Source organism: Hippopotamus amphibius, chromosome 7 (assembly GCF_030028045.1).
Source record: "Hippopotamus amphibius kiboko isolate mHipAmp2 chromosome 7, mHipAmp2.hap2, whole genome shotgun sequence".
In the NCBI taxonomy this organism is placed as follows: domain Eukaryota; kingdom Metazoa; phylum Chordata; class Mammalia; order Artiodactyla; family Hippopotamidae; genus Hippopotamus; species Hippopotamus amphibius.
Genome location: NC_080192.1, coordinates 9,613,952 through 9,630,754, shown reverse-complemented (window position 1 = coordinate 9,630,754; position 16,803 = coordinate 9,613,952). Strand labels below are relative to the sequence as shown.

At 53.7% G+C, this 16,803-nt stretch overlaps 1 protein-coding gene across 6 annotated transcripts in view; it reads right to left on the bottom strand.

Moving 5' to 3' along the window:
* DNAL4 (dynein axonemal light chain 4) overlaps positions 1–15,423 on the bottom strand; it is a 29,830-nt gene extending 14,407 nt beyond the window's left edge. The window contains exons 1-5 of one of the 6 annotated variants that reach the window (XM_057742981.1): positions 15,349–15,423; positions 8,012–8,219; positions 6,312–6,395; positions 4,952–5,050; positions 3,905–4,610 (exon numbers count right to left, since the gene is read on the bottom strand). In XM_057742981.1, the coding sequence (XP_057598964.1) occupies positions 4,293–4,610; positions 4,952–5,050; positions 6,312–6,395; positions 8,012–8,080 (570 nt within the window). In that variant the 5' untranslated portion in view covers positions 8,081–8,219; positions 15,349–15,423 and the 3' untranslated portion in view covers positions 3,905–4,292. Of the gene's footprint in view, positions 1–3,904; positions 5,051–6,311; positions 6,396–8,011; positions 8,220–12,135; positions 12,293–15,348 lie in introns of those variants that run through there. The other 5 variants (XM_057742980.1, XR_009054809.1, XM_057742982.1 and 2 more) reach the window with 5 other exon arrangements.
* Positions 15,424–16,803: the final 1,380 nt, after the last annotated feature.

Below are 16,803 nucleotides of genomic sequence, written 5' to 3'. Positions count from 1 at the left end.
CTTCTGGAGAGGTTTAAGAGCTGGGCTCTGTGTCCTGTAGGCCTACAGTGAATCCTGGTTGTGTGACCTGGAGCGTAACCTCTCTGGGAGGCCTCAACTGTAAAAGGGGGATACTGACAGTATCTCCTCACGGCGGGATGTACGAATTAAATGAGACACAGTTTGGAAAATGCTTAGTGCAGGGCTTGGCATACTTGGGGCATCCAATAGTTTGGAAATATTATGAATACTAATTCAGGTCTTCTGCCTCCTAAGCTGCTCTCTTTTTACCCGCCGCCCCGCCCCGCCTTTCTAAGGACTGAAGACAGCAGCTGGCAGTGGGAGGTGGTTGCTTTAAATATGAGATGAGGAGAACAAAAGGAAAATAGAACAGGGTGGTGGCTTATGGCTAAAATTGAACAATTCCCCTCCCAGACCTGAGTGAGGGATCTGAAGGACACCACCTGGTGCTCCCGCTCCCTGTTCTCAAGGAGCTAAGCCTTGCTTCACAGCTCTGTCAGTTACCTGCTGGGGGGAGGGGGAGCCGCTGGGCTGGGACCCCACAGGTCAAGGGGACACGCCCTGCCTATCCGCAGGCCCTGTCCTCCAGAGAAACAGGAAGTAGGCTGAGCGGGACCCTGGAGCTTCTCGGCATCACCTCCAAGACAACGTTGAATATTCCCCAGCACATTTCTCCGCAGGCCCCTGTAAGTTTCAAAGGCAGCCCGCCCCTTGGCAGCACGCCCACTGCCTTGGTTGCCATGGGGCCCATTACCAAGTCCTTGCTCTTCCTCTTCTCACACTGACCGCCCCGGCGCCCCCTGCCCCCCTCTCACCCCCCACCCTGGCGAGGCCAGTGGTTCTGTGCAGGCCCCCGTGGGGGGACCTGTGGGGGGACCGGCATTTTATCCTCTCAACTGGCCGGCACAGCACACACTGCTCTCCCAGGCAGAGGGCCGGCGCCCTGAGGGCAGAGGCCTGCGACTCAGCCTCCAGATGTGTCCAGAAAAGGCTGCCGACTTCCCCTGTGCTGCCTCTGGCTGGGCCCGGCAGAGGGGACTGAGGTGTCAGTGGGCGAGGCATCGCTGCCCCACACAAGGATGGCACTGGAGGGGCCTGGGCTGGCGGTGGCTGCAGGGCTGCGGTCGCTGCCACCACTAAGTGAATGCTTGGGGCTCCTGTGGTCTGAGCAGAGGGGGAGGTGAAGGCCTGCGGCCAGCGGGAGGAAGCGACTGGGAGCCCAACGTATGGAGGCACTGACACGCTGTGGGGACCCCAGCTCTCCACGGGGCAGGAGGTAAACAGCAGGCCTGTGAACACAGCTTGTGCCCTGATGAGCAGGGCCTGTGAGGCTGGCAGGCCAGGGTCTAGGTCCCGGCCAGAGTCACTTCCTAACTGGACCTGGGAAAGATACCTCACCCACCCAGCCTCAGCCTCTTCATTTGTAAATGGGGACAGTGATCGTCACCTTGGAGGTCTGTTGAGGATACAGGACATCATGGTCATAAGGGAGGGAGCCCAGTGCCTGCCAAGTGGGGACACTCAACAGCTGGAAGTTTCCTCGTCTTCAACCCCAGAAACCCTTCACCTTCAGCCTACTCTTCCTCCCTCCCGCCCTCTGGGGAACCCCACTCCCAAACCCCCCACTGCCCTCAACATCCATCTCACCAGCGTCCTCACGCCCATGCTGTTCTGCACATGCCGTTCCCCCTCACCCAAGGGTGCCTTCCCTAGGCGTTCCCCCCACCGTATCATGCCCCCTGGAAATGCCACGGCCTTGCTCGATGCCACCTCCTCTGTGACACCTTTCCCAGTGCTCTGGGCAGCGAGAGCTGCTCCCTTCCCTGAACCCCACATTGCCCTGGACTCCACCCTCCCTCCCCTGCAGCAGATGACTTAAACGCGTCCTGCTTCTCCATTCCCAGCTCTGCCTCCCCGGGGACTGCCAGCCATTCACTGCCAAGCCAAGGCTGGCACGCTCCTCACCGTCACGACCCGCTCCTTTGCAGCCCGTCAGCAAACGCTCATTGAATCACTGGCCGTGAGCAGGGAGAGGGCTGTGAGGAAGGTCAGGTGAGCAGAGCTGGCACAGGTCTCAGGGAGCACAGGGAAGGAAAGCCGCTGAGGTCACAAGAAGAAATGCCCAGGAAACACAGCTGCCATGGTCCCTGGTCACCTGGCCCAGCCTGACAGCGGGCACACTGCCCTCTGGGAGCAGGCAGGGGAGGGGCGTGAGGAGGGGTCCACCACAGCGGACAGAAGTGCCTGCTGGGGCTGGCACTTTACAAGCCAGATCTTGCTGAATTTCCACCCCGTCCTGGGGGAGCTGGCTGTCAGCACCCCATCTCCAGGTGGGGAGAGAGTAGTACGCCCAAGCACGCAGAGCGCGCACCACGGGCGCACCACCTGCTCCAGGTGTGGGCCTGAGACTCCCAGGAACCTCAGGATCTGGTGCCTTTTATCCCCATTTTATAGACAAAACAACTGGGGCAGAGAGAGGTCAGGAAGACCAGGGCCAGGCCTTAGCCAGGTCTGTGGACCTCAAAGTCCGCACTCCCTGCTGCCACCCCACTGCCTGGGATGCGGGCTGAGCAGGTCTCACTTTCTGGCACCCACGTGTGGCAGATTAAAAGAGAAAACAGCCGCAAAGCTGGCAGTTACTAAACTGAAGCTATTCCAGGCCTCGGTGCCCACCTCCTCGTATTCCCATCTACACGCCTCACCAATCTCCCGGCAGCACCTGGCATGGCGCAGGGCTTGGGCTGGCGTAGGTCTGAGGTCAAGACCCCCCCCACCATCCCCCCCGAGGACCAGGACCCGCTCCATGGTTAGATCCAGATGGTCAACCTTGGGGCAGTGACCCTGACATCTCCTTTTTCACCCCACTGCACTGAGTTCAGGACCCCACGCACAGCAGCAACGCAGCGAGCATGTGTGGAGTTCGTGAGCTGACCGATGGCACTCCTCTCTCTGCTCAGCTGCTCGGGTCTTTGAGCAGAACTTAGCTGACTGCTGGGACGCCATCCAGCAGAGCTGCCAACAGATCCCATCACAACTGGACCCTCACTCTCAGGAGGCTGTGACTGGGCCTGGGGCCGGGACTGCCAGGCCTGAATGTCCTAGGTGGGCCATCTCAGCAGGCCCTGTGAGCACGGGGGAGGTAGGCTGGGGAGGAGGACAGGCTGTCCCAGCTCTGCCCAACCTGGCATTTTTAGGCGTGAGACTCAGATTCCGGGGCCAGCCCCTGAACTGCAGGGGCTTCTCAGGTCTGCAATGCAGCCCCCTCATCCTCAAGCCACTTCCACCTCCACGCACTTACTCCCACCATCCCTCACCCTGGAGCACCTCCTTCCTGGGGAAAATCCCACTCTCCCTGCAAGAGTTGGCTTTCAGGGCTCACCCAGCCAGAGGCTCCCGTCACTCCCTAGGCTGGGCAGGGAGTCTCTCCTTCCACCCCCACCACGTCCTGTCGTCTCTTTTATTACATCACTTTTCACATCCAGTGGAAACACTGGGTCCAAGTGTCCCTCTGTAGTAGACTGTGAGCCCACGGAGGGCACGCTCTGTGGCTTCTCTGTCTTGGTGTCCCCACTTCTGGGGCCTGGCACTCAATGCTGCTGGATAACCATCTCTGAACTGAACCATGTCATGTGAGACTGAAAACATCTTTATAGTGGCTCAGTCTGGCCACCAAGGGTGTCTCGGTCAGTGTCCATGAGGCCCCGTCCAACTGCGCTCAGCCTGTACCTGTGACAGAACAGGGAAGAGGCAGGACCCGGGTATGCGGGGCTCTGCCCGGGCACAGGGTTTCCAGCAGCCTTGCGGTCTGGCCAGAAGCCTCTCCCGGTTCCTGGGACCCAGCACAGCCTGAGGATACGAAGCCTGTCTTCCCCCAGTCTCAAGAGACTGTAGGTCAAGGTCAGTTTAGGTTATTTTAATTGTAAAAACCAAGACATTTATATAAATAAGACCGCTGTGTAAAATAGGATTCACCCTTCTACTAAAACCCTTCTCCCCACACTCAAAAAGAATATAGAAAACCCAGCAGAGATAAGAAGTACAAATCAGCATGCGGTCCCTGATGAGAAGTAAGTGGCAGGCCAGGTTTCCCTGCTGAAACAGGCCTCACGGCGAGGGCACTCCTGGCCTAGGCGTCTCACCGGAGGTCAGTGACACTTTGAAACTGCGCAGTCGCAGTTCCCACACCCTCAGCCACTGGTTACCAACTGCACAGGGGAGGCCAGGTAAAAGGTCCACGCAGCCTGGCGGCTGGGAAGCGGGGAGGGGACGGAGGGGGACAGGCTACTTGGTGCTCATGCCAAAGCCAGGGGCTGTGGAGCTGTCGGCCCAATGGGATGCAGTGGCTTGTTCAGCCTGGGGTCAGGTTGGGAAAGGGGCTTCTGGGGTGGGGATGGGGGGGGGTCACCACTTCTCCAGAGGACGAGGAGAGCTGCCGCCAGTGACCCCTGAGAGGGGAGGCTCCCTCTTGAGGCCATGTGCATACGGCCCGTAAAGACAATATTGGCAGACACTTGCCTGCAGTGCTGGGCGGGGAGGGTGGGGGGCTCCTGGGATGCGAGGGGCGAGCAGCTGTCCAAGGAGGTGGGGCTGGCACGTTCCTGTGAGAAAAACTGCATCCCCCCACTCATTCTACCCTGTCACACCTCCCTGCCCCTCCCCTGCTGCCCCCTCACACCTGGGGACTCAGCACGAGATGGCTGCGACCCTGGGGACAGAGATGTCAACGGATTCACACACTGGGCGCGGCTCAGGAATCGGTACACAGGACAACAAAAAAGACCCCAGCTTTCCTGTGGAAAGTCAGGACCTGCCTGGGGCTGCTCCCCATCCCAGAGGAACAGCAGGAAAAGGCCTGCGGGGGCCGGGGCAGGGGTAGGGGACGGCGTCAGGAGCACTTCCAGACACACACAGCCAGGGTCCCCCCGAAGTACAGGTAGAGGAGGTTCTTCACCTCATGTGTGATCTCGAAGCCGAAGCCTTCGCCGATCACCACGTGCCAGGAGGAACCGAACTTCTTGTCCATCGTCTCTTTGATCATCTTGGCGGCGCTCTGGAACCAAGAGGACGCTCATCAGAGAGAGGGGTTTCGGGGACAGAGTGGGCGCGAGTCAACGCCTCCCTGGGAAGCGGAAGTCTTGGCAAGAGAAAGGCCTGCTGTTCTGCACGCGGACAGGCAGGGTTTCCGCACAGGCCCCCTCCTGGCAGGGGCTGTTACACAGGGACGGAAAACCAGGCATCACCTCACCAGTCAGAAGACATCGGCCAGGTAGCAGAGTGGGCATCGGGCCTGAGACAGGGCCCCAGGCTGGAGCTCTGGCTCTGCCCTCAGTGCCCGCGTCCAGGGCCAGGGCCACAAGGCTGTTCTCGGCACTAAACGAACTAGCCCCCCGTGAGCGTGCCGCAGACTGAGCCAAGGACCATCGTCACCGCGAGGTGTCAGGTTTACCTTCAGGGAACAGAAAGGCTTTTCCCTGACAGCTCCGGTGGACCCTGGAAGAGAAGCTGTCCTGCTTCCCTCAGCTGGGGCAGCAGCCCCCTCCTTGCGCTAACTCATTTAAGAAGCTCACTCTTAAAGAAGAGGTGTAGGGAGGGGCGGAGGCCTGGCTTTCACGGGCTCCGGCAGTGCCCACCACCGTGCAGGGCGCCTCACTCATGTCATCTCAGCACGTGTCTCCTCACGACTGCCCCGCAAAGAGGCAACATCCTCACCCCCAGTCACAGACTAGGAAGCTGGGGGATAAGGAACGGCCTGTCCAACGTTAAAGAGCTAGGAAGGGCTGGAGACGGGATGTGAACCTGCGCCCCCTCGGCCCAAAGCCCGGGTTCTCACTGGCCAGGGTCTACTTCCTGCCGGCTGCCACGACACTGACTTCTTGCTCACTCACCACCAGAATGATGAATGACACTCCGATGTCGATACCTAGAACGGTGCCTGGCACAAGGATGGTGTTTAACATCTGTTTTGAATGGATGAATGGACACAGGAATGAATGCCTGGGCGGGCCTCTGTTCTCCACTGAGACGGAGCCAAGGGGAAAGGTACCCTATTCAGCAGCCCACCTGAGACGGGGAACATGGGCAGGGGCGTCACGGAAAGCCCTCTGGCTCTTCTCCCGCTAGGGCCAGGCGTGAGCATCGGATCAGTGCCGGAGACAGCACCGGTCTCTCCCCTCACTGGCCTTCCCCACACTCCAAATGCTTCCAAGGAAGGCTCTAGCCTGGTCCCAGCGGGACTCTCTGGAGCTGGCTGTGGGGACGGGGCCACAGGGGTCACCAAAGACACGAGGGGCCGCCTGCACTGATGGCAATACCTCATTGTTGTTGGAGAATTTCTCACAGGCCGTGACACACAGCTCCATGGTCTCCACTCGCATCTCCTCTGGCATGTCCGAGTGCTGGAGACAGGGCAGGGGACAAACAGAGAGAGCCTTAGCCTGTGACCTGCCTTCTGGGCCGGCCTCTGTCCCAAGCATAAGGCATGGACACCGGGAGCTGCCCCGGCACAACCCCGGGCAGAGCCCAGAGAGATGACCCGTCTCCTGATGGCATCAAGCTAAGCCTCGTGGGCTCTTATGCCGGGCCCCTGTGCAACCAACGCGTCCCAGCAACAGACACGGGAAGAAGGCTGGCCTAGGCAGGAGCCCGCCGGCCACAGGAACAGTTTACCAGCAGCCTCAGAGCACAGCTGATGCGCCCAGAAGCCTGAAGACGTAGTGTGGCCCCTCTGGGGCGCCTGCTTTTCTTCCTGCCCCTCTGGGTGCTCCTTCTCGGGCCATCTTGCTCAATGTCTCTCCTCCTCTGGGCTTCATCTACATCCTCGCCTCTTCTCCAGCTATCTGCTCTCTAGGGACCCTACCCTGCTGCGTGGATTTATACATCTATGTGGGGAGGGTTCCCACATGTTCATCCTTAGCTTTAACTTCTTTTTTGGGCTCTGGATTCCCATGTCCAACTGCCTACTTGACAACCTCAGATATCTGAAAAATAACTCTTAATTTTTCCCACAAACCTATTCCTCTGTCTTCCCTCCCTTGGTAATAGACACCATTTTCTCTCCCACGCTCAGGACAGAACCAACCCTAGCAGTCACCCTTGACCTGCTTTCCCTCATACCCAGCATCCGACATGCCAGTGAATTCTATTGCTCTACCTTCAAGATCTGTCCAGAATCCTACCGTGTCTTGCCACCTCTACTCTGTGACCTGGGCTCGGCCATCCTCATCTCTCTGGGCCTCTGCAATAGCATCCTGACTGTTCCCCCCACTTCCACTCTGGTTCCCTAAAATCCATTCTAACAGCTAGAGTGACCTTTTAGAAATATTAAACAAAACCGATCACAGTACTCCCACACCTCTGCTTAAAACTCTCTACTGTTCCCCTCTGAACTCAGGATAGAATCCACATTTCTCACCATGGCCCCCAGGCCTGTGAGGCCTGGCCCTGCTGTCATGCTGACATTCACGTCCTGCCGCCCCCTCAGCGCTCTGTTCCAGCCACACTGGCCTTCTTTCTGTTCCTCCCAAATGCTGGGCTTACTCCGGCTTTCTGTCCCTGCTGCCACCCCTGCTTGGGGAATCCTACCCCCTAGACGTTCACAAGGCTTGCTTCCTAACTTTATTCAGGTCTCTGATCAGAGAAACCTTTCCAGAAGCCAACCTCTGTTCTCCAGCCCCTTACACCTGCTATACTCTTCTTCATAGCACTCGTTACCTGAAATTATGTTCTTTAAACCTTTCTTTCCTATGGGCCAGGCCTCTGTCTTGTTCACGCCTATATCCACAGTGCCTAGAACAGGGCCCGAATAAAGAGTAGGTGACCTAAGTAAAGAATTGTCAAATGAATGAATGAATGAAAGAACGAATCACTGTTGGCCCGCCAGTCTCTAGATGTGGCCAGCAGAGCCCTTCCGAACCTCCTCCCACTGCTGTCCTGCAGGGGACAAGCTTCCCCTGCCTCTCTCTAAAGCTCTGGGGGTCCTGCTGGCCGCCTGCCTCCCTCTCCCGGGGCTTACCCTGACGAGAGGGAAGGTCTGCAGTCGTTTATAATCAGCCTCATCTTTCTTCCCTTCTGTTTCTCCCATGATCCTTCCACTGTGACCAGGAGGAGAGAGTGGGGCTTTCAGGAGGTGCCGGGACTGGTAATTTAGACACACCCAGGAGATTCAGGAAGCAGGCCCTGCCAGCTTGGTGGGAGCAGAAAATGTCTTTCCCCAAGGGGTGCTGTAGAAAACAGGAAAAACCAGAAGAAACGAGTTGGCTTAAAAACCATACATCACAAATTAGAAATGTCTCAGTAACAATCTGACACCTCCCGGTCTCAACTCCTCCGCATCCTTTTCCAAATGGCCAGCAAGTCTGCAGACGGGAGGATGAGTCAACACAAGATGCTGGGACCCAATTAAGAACACACTGGTACGATGCTGCAAGCCCACACTGTCATTATCAAGACAAATACTGACTGCGGGCCAGGCCGAGGGTGGAGCCTTGAGCTCGCAATTAACGAGCGCAGCTTCTCTGCTAGGCCACTATGTACACAATCCTTGCTTTCCGGCAGACGTGGTTAGGAAGTGAAATGTCAGGTCATGTTCAACAGTCCTGGGCTTATGGGCAAACAACTGCCTTCTTCCGTAGGTCCCTGCTCTGTGGGAGGAATGGTACCCACGATGCTCTGCGCCCTCCCCAGCATGCCAGGCAGCCCAGAACTTCTCATCCACGCCCTCAGGCCACCCTGTCCTGTCTGGCTGGCCAGGGAATTGGGAGGCTTTAGGCATTAGTACTGGTCCTACTGCTCACTAGCTGCATGGCCACGGGCCTCAGATTCCTCATCACTAACACGAAGGTACTCACGTCCACTTCATGGGGCTGTTGTGAGAATCAAATGAGACAATGGATGCCAGGTACACGGTAGGCACTCAATAAACTGTCCTCCCCTCCCTCTGGCTCCTGAGGGAATCACGCAAGGATATGACCGAAAAGTTATAAAGCCTAATACACATGTATAGATTTTTTTTTTCTTTCCAGATCTTGTTATGGAAAAACAGATGGGGCTTTTCCTAAAGAGACGGGTCTGGATCCTACATGACTGGAAGCAGTGCTGTAAATTCTGATTTATCCTACAATTCAATTTATCCTATAATTCAAAGAACTTCTAATCTCAGAAGTACCTCTAATGCAAATGAATATAAACCATCATGTCATTAAGCCCTTTTTAACCATCCTGATTGGACAAATACAGCCAAATAATGTTATTTCAGCATTTCTCACATTTCCAAATACATTTACTTTCACTGCACAGCCACCGAACCCTGAAGATGCCTCATGTAGTAACTAACAGGTAGGTAATGACACTGATGTCTATTGGATTTCCTGTGGGCCAGACATTGTTCAAAGTGCTCCCCGTACATTTACTCAGCCCCGGGCCACCAGTGACCCCACAAGCTAGGTCCTGCATGAATGGAGGCGTCACTCAGCTACTGAGTGGCAGAGCTGGGGTTTGATCCTGGCATGGTCACCCCTAACCCCTCCTCGCAAGGCCTCCACACACCAACGACACACGGGAGGCACCCACACACCTGACCTCTAGCAAACACTAGCGTGGCTCCCATGATCCCAGCAGTGAGAGGAAGGTCTGATCTTCCCTTTCAGTGCCTACTGTCCCAATGCTAACTTGACCCTTGCTTGGCCGAGCCTTGAGCCGTGCACTTTTTCCGGGCTGTGCTCTCAATTTTATCCCACTCTCAGATGCTTCAGAAGTCCTCAGTGCCACTCCATGTGCTCGGCTCCCTCGAGCGAGCCTGTAAGCCTGGCACTGACCCCACCGCCCCACAGCACGGGTATGTTCTGATTTCCCAGCGGACAGACAGCTCCTCTTACCTCATTTTTCTGGACATTTGTACCACTCAGATATTAGCAGTTTCTGTTTGTCTCTACATATAAGCTGGCAAATTACCAAGTACAATCTCATTGTACTTTCTGCTTAAGTTTCTTATTTCATAAAAGCCAATGAATCATTTTGTCCTTTCTCAATAATGTTATGGCCGCTTCCACCCTGTCCTCCTAGCTGTCTCTGGTAAAGGCCATTTTGTTGCCTCCTCCTCCACAACATCAAGGGGCGACAGAAGGTGGGGCTACACTGATGACAGAAGGATAAGGGCTCTAGGCTTTGGTCGCCTCCCGAGATTTTCCAGTGGGAACAACATACAGTGCTGAAGCAGCTGTTTAGGCCCCTTCCACCTGAATATTTCAATTCCATTCAATTCATCCTCTGGGCTAAAAACTGCCAGCATGGAGGGGAGCTCAGAGGCAATGGTGCACATGCCTGCCCTTGGGGAGGTCAGGGTCTGTGACCGCTGCCTGGACTCTGCTTCAATACATGGAATCCCGATGAAACAAGACTTCAGAGGTGTTACCGAAGCCCATTCTTCAGGAACAAAGCAGAAAAGCCACTGGGACAGTCTTTTTTTTGGGGGGGGGGGGTGGAGGGGCATCACCTTGTAGAGAAGAGAAGGTACAGGACCACGAGGTGGAGTATTTAGGCTGGAATACTAGCTCTATAACTGAAATCAATTCTGCCTTTTTCCTTGCTTTGCAGCCTTGGGCAAGTAATTTAACCTCCTGAGTCTTGGCTTTCTCCTCTGAGAAATGGGATAATCCCACCTGCTCATTCCCAGAGAGCTGCCGAGAGCACCAAGCATGCACGTGAACGTTGTGAAATTGCAGAGCTCCCTGCACTCAGCATCGTACTGCTCTTACGACCACCATGCTATCAGCCAGGACTTCGTCAACATCATTCAACCACATTTACTAAGGATCATGATGGCAAATAGCGTTTTCTACCCATTACATGTACCTCTGGGGATCCAAAAGGAATGAGACTCACAGAATGAAAAGGAACAGTTATAGATGATGTGTTTCCAAATACAGAAAGGTAGAATTTTTTATGACGCTGTATCATTATAGTACAGCTATAGTCATTCAGCCACGATTTTAAAACCCTCCTGAAAGAATGCTACCAAAAATAGCAGAACTAGAGGTTTTAATAACCTTATCAATCTTGCATGCAAATGAGCGTGTGCCTGACAGGATCAGGCCAGGAAGAAGTTGCGTCAGGTCTAAAAGAGAGCGCTTTAATAATGTAAGTGTGCCCCTGGCCAGGGCGCCTGAATCTGCTGGGTACCAGCGCTCGACTGTTGGGGCCTGTCCTGGCGCACGGAGCTGGGGCAGCCTCGCTCCCTCTCTGCCCTTTATTCTCCTCCTCACCCGAGGGCCCCCTGGCACTTTACACAGCCTCGCCCATGTCTGACACAAGGCTTCTCCTAGGCAACAGGAAGCACAGATAGGGCTCTCCATCTCATCGTCTTGTCAAAGCCTGTATCCCTTGTTCTTTTGTGGCGTTGACCTCAGTCACTAGTTATTATTTTGCTTCTGAAGCGTTTGAGAAGAATCCTTAAGAGGGTTAGGGGATGCAGGAAGGAGGAAGGAAAAATGAATGAATTCTGGGAGATAAGGCCAAAAGTGTCTGCCAGCACCCTCGCCCCCACTCGGTGCCTGGAACACGCTTGGCTCATAGACCACAGCTCGCCATCCTTTACCACCTTCTGGCATCCGAGAGATGGGAGGACACACTTGGAGCACGGCGTCGTGCTCCACAGGCAGGTCTAATTTCACACCTCGGGCTGTCTCAGATAAGCGTTTACCTCTCTAGGCCTCGGTTTTCCAATCTGGAAACTGGACCTAAGAATAGATTCTGTCTCACAGTAAATGTCAGCTCTTGTTACTGGTGCGGTAGGAAGGGGAAGTGCAATGTCCTTCTTCACATCCCAGCCAACTAAACAGCTAAATACTCAGCCAAACGAACCAACACTCACCGAGTTCCCACCCTGTGCTATTAGCACTGAAGCGGGAAGGAGTCACAAGGAAGTTTGGTAAACACAGTTGGGCCGGGGGCCGTGGTGTGGCGATACTGTGCTTTCACACTTACTGCCTCATTTCATCCCATAACAACCTGTGGGGGCAGCACCCGCTCCGGTTCTCAGACAAGGCACTAGGGCTCAGAGAGGCTGGGGGCTGGCCGTGGGCACACAGCCAGCAATGACAGAGCCAGCATCGGAGCCCGTATCTGTTCTTCTGACTGTACCTTCTGTGCTTTCTCTCCCGTCACAAGCAAGTAGGAGACAAGACAGTGACACAAATAATGTCAATCCTCAACAGCCACTGGTCCAGCACCCTGTCCAGGCAGGCCTCCGCCTTCCAGCCATATCCAGGCTACACACACACTTGGCACCTTGGTCATCCTCCTGTCTTTCCTTGACACGGCCACTCTCTGCCTCCTGGCAAACAAAGGGCAAAGCTCGTAAGGTGGAGAGAAAGGAACCTAAGGACTAGAGGGCATTCATCTAAGATGTCAGTGGTGGAGTCAGGAAACAACATGGAAGAACTGGATCCCACGATCAGTTTAAAATGCATCCTCTACTATAAAAGAAAGTTTTAAGAGTAAGAAAAAGGATAAAGAACAGTCCTTCTCAAGAAAAGACAGTTACCTTTCATACACACAAACGCCTTTTTATTTTTTCACATCACCCTTATTTTTCCTCATTTCACTGAGGTCCAGGAAAACTTCTGATGTGCTTTAAACCAGGGGGAGGGAGGGAAAGAAAGAGGGAGAGAGGGAGAGAAAGAGATGGAGAGAGAGAGATTAAGACATGTTCTTTATGTATAAGATGATGTAATAAACAACATTCAATCGTGTGGTACACCCTCATGGACATACCCAAATGTGGATGCAATCCAAACATTTTTGTCCGGATACAAAGTACAGCAAAAAGTGATAACTATCACCGCCATCAGCTCCACAGGAGAACAGATGCCTACTACAGACAGCAGATTACGCACTCCCCTCACCCCCGCCACCTCCCTTCCCAGCTACCACCCTGCCCCGCTTTCCCACTCTAGAGAACAGATTTGAACGTAAGGGACTAAGAATGACGTTATCACAGAAATAAATTGGGGTTAGCACTGATCTACTTTTTAAAAAAATCAGTCACAATCGCTAATTACTGGTGACATCTCACAGTCAGTCACGACGCAGCAGTGCGTCGTGAGTCCAGACAGTCACCTGGGACTGAGGGACTTGCTCTGTTCTCCAGAGATGCCCTGGAGCACCAAGTCCAGTGTCTGGCACATGGCAGAAGCCCAACAAATATCTAAATTGTAATTAAATTGTATTTCATTTGCCCCCTGGGAAGGGAGAGGATCTATCAAATCCTTTCAGTAACATTTATTAAGCACTGACCCTGAGCAAGGCAACAGGATGGGTGTTCAACATGGAGAATCTCATTTACTCCCCCTAAGAACTCTGTCAGGTGAGCACTGTTATCCCTTCTTTCCTGATGATCACTCATGCTGAGAAAAGCAAAGTGACTTTCAGCCTGGCTAATAGACGGAGGAGCTAGGATTCAATCAGCTATATATGACTTCAGGATTAAGGTTTTTCAACTACTCTGCTATAAGCAAGAGATAGTCTCTGCTTTCAAGGAGCATACAATCTGAGACCAACACACACACACAATGAACTAACCATGGCTCATGGCAGAAAGCAGTAAGTGCCACAAGACAGATGCAGAGATAGAGGAAAGAGGAGAATTCTGGAAGGAGCAGAGGAGAGCGAGAAAAGCTTGGTGGTGGGGCAGCATTTGAGTCAGACCTTAAGAGGTGAGTGGGAATCCTGACGGGTGGGCGAGGTGAGGAAGACCTTCCAGGCAGACAGGTGAGCAAACATAGTGACGTCAAAGCAGAAAGCACAAAGCGTTTTCTGGGAAAGTCCAACAGTTCAATTTGGCCAGAGGACAGACCTTGGCAAAGAAGAGAGAAAGTAGGCTGGGAAAAAAGGCTGGGGTCGGGTTGTGGACGTGTAGAAGGGCCCTGAGATACAGGCTTAAGAAGTATGGATATTTTTAGTGGAGAAAGAAAAGCCCTTTGGAAGTGTCTTGGGGATTGGTGACATGGTTCTGTTCGGGGGCAATTATTCTGGTGGGCTGGGTTAACAGGAGGAGAGACTGGAGGTAGAAACACCAGTTAGGAAGTTAATTACAGCAATGGTCTGGGTGACAGGCATTAAAAACTTGAACCAGGACAGTGGCTTCAGGCATGGAGAGAACGTGAGATCCTTGCAGAGGCAGAATCAAAGACCTGACACTGCCTAAGTGGGATGAGCATGGCAGGGTGACGGATGATGCCCCAGGAGGATGGTGATGCCACTAAGACAGACAGGGGAAGTCAGGTAGAACAGATGGATAGATAGAGATGCGGGCTGGTTTGATTTGTGAACTACTGAGTTTAAGTTGTTGGTGAGATATACAAATGGAGGTGTCTCAACAGGAGCAGGGAATCACAAAATCATGGATTACCAATGACAAGAGGGAAGCCATCAAGTCCAACCACCACATCAATATATCAATCTCTACTCCAACCCCCACCCCCAAAGTCTCCCTCACCATGGAAGCCCAAGAGAAAGATCAGAGCTGGAGATGCAGATTTGAGGGTGAAATGGAGAAATGACAGCTGATCCTAAGGGAGCTGGTGACACTTCTCAGAGGGGGGGAAATGTGTGGAAATAAGAGACAAAGGAAGGAAGTTCATATTATCCTCAGAATCCCCCAAGGAGATGTGCTGCAGTCTCCTAATTCTGTATATGCTCAGGCTGGACTCCAGGGAGATTAGGTAACTTGCTGGGTTCCTGTAATTGGGAATCCACATTAGGTTTGCCAAGTCCTTTTCACTACACCCGAAACTTCCTGTGAGGATCACATCTTCAGGGAAGCCTACAGCTGGGTCAAAGACTCACATCCTAGAACGTCAGCGTCAAGGAGACCTTAGGGATCATTCAATCTAACTTCTCGTTTACAAACAGGGAAACTGAGGCCCAAAGAGGAATATGACCAGCCTCGAGTCCCAGCACATCGTCAACTATCCAAGTCGAGCGATCTAGGAGGAGGCGATGGCGACCAACGGCCCAGCCGTGGGAGGAGGGGGTTACTAAGCGAAAGATAGTGGATCGAGGTCCAGGGGGAGTGGGGTTAGGGAGGACGGAGGAACGTGAAGCGGGAGGAGACCTCTGGAGGGCCCGCAGAGTCGCGACGGCGAAACTGTTTCGACAGAGCTCGCAGGTCCCCTAAGTGGTGGTGGTGGGGAAATGGGGGTTGGGAGGACCTGGTACTGGGGACCAACAGGCAGAGGAGGCTGAGGTGGGGCCTCCGCGGTGGGCGAGGCCTCGCCCGCTCCGCGATGCCTCCCGGCCCCCCTTCGGGCCGGCCCTCCCCGCCCGGCTGCCCGCCGCGCCCCGGGACCTCACCTGCTCCCGCGAGGGCCGGAGCCAGCGCCTCAGCGAGCGCACCCCCGCTAGGGTTGTCAAGGAGCGAAACAAGAGTGTCTTAGCAACAACAAGGAAGTCCTGCCCCCTCACCGGACGTTGATGGGAATTTTACTTCTTATTGGTGAATAAAAACGTCAATCAACATTGAAGGGCCCGACAAGGTAGAGTTGTATGGAAAGGGGCGTGGCTTAGAGGGTGGGGAGGTGGGGCTTCACTTATAGTTGTCCTAAGTGGGCCTGAGGAGCCAAGCTCGTACAGAAGTTCTCATTTTAGAGAAACTTTGAAGATCCGTATTGCCTGGGGAGTTTCTTTTAGTCTTTTGAAATAATAAATGCAACTTGTTGGTGTCGTAACACTAAAATGCTACTTTATTAGCATCTCCAAAGCCTAATATTAAGTAGTTTTTATGTAGGGCTTTAACAAAGAGATTCTCACAACTCTTTTAGGTAACAGCATTGGTAACCACATCCATCTGAACTAAGGTTCAGAGAGGTTAAGCGGCTTTTAAAAGGAAAAAATCAAGTTTAAGTTCCTGGAGAAGGAACCCGGGAGCTTTTGCACTGTGGCACACACTCATACTGTTGCCTAGTCCTAGTCCATAGGAGACATGGTACCATCTGACTTAAAGATACAGTTGTCCAGAGCCTGCCTTTTTTTTCCCTTAGGAGAAATTAATCTGACATATTAGTACAACTAAGGAGAAGGGAAAGTAGTGAAGGAAGAGGAACCTGCAGATTCAATTATTTGATTGGTGGATCAAAGGGTCAGTGGGGTACGCCATATTTTAAACATTTATCCTATCATGATGGCTACTTTGGTTGAAACCCCACTTCACATTCATTGGCACCTACTGGGAACTCAGCCCTGGCCAGGTGCGGATGATTCAGAGAGGAGTAAGATGAAGACCTTGGTCCCAGAGAAGGCACAGTCCAGTGTGGGGAAAGCCATGCCAACAAATAGATACAGAGTCTTAATTCATTCTACCTGTGCTCTGGTAGAGGTGTGGGCAAGGTGCTGGTTCTCTCCAAGGAGGGAGGAACTAACTCTCAGAGGAGGTGGTGCTTGAGTTGGCTGAGTCTGGGATGACCAGTAGGCTAATGAGGTTACATAGAGTTCACTGGGGGAACTGCTGGTGGCTCCATGAGGCCTGGGTGGAGGATGAACGCCGTATAAGTGGGGAGGGGGATGGTGAAGACGGTGGAGGTGAAGATGCAGAGGGAAGTAGGGTTTTGAATCCCAGGTTCAGGGAGGTGAGGTGAGAGTGGGGGAAAGTAGCTGCTGGAGGGTTGGTTTTAAGTAGGGCAGAAACATGGGCAGATTTGGGTTATGGAAAGATTACTTGGGTGGAGAAGATGGTAGACTGGATTTGGAATGGATAGGTGAGGGCAAGCACAGCAGGTTTAGTTTTGAGACTTGGAAGCTTGAGGTGAGTCA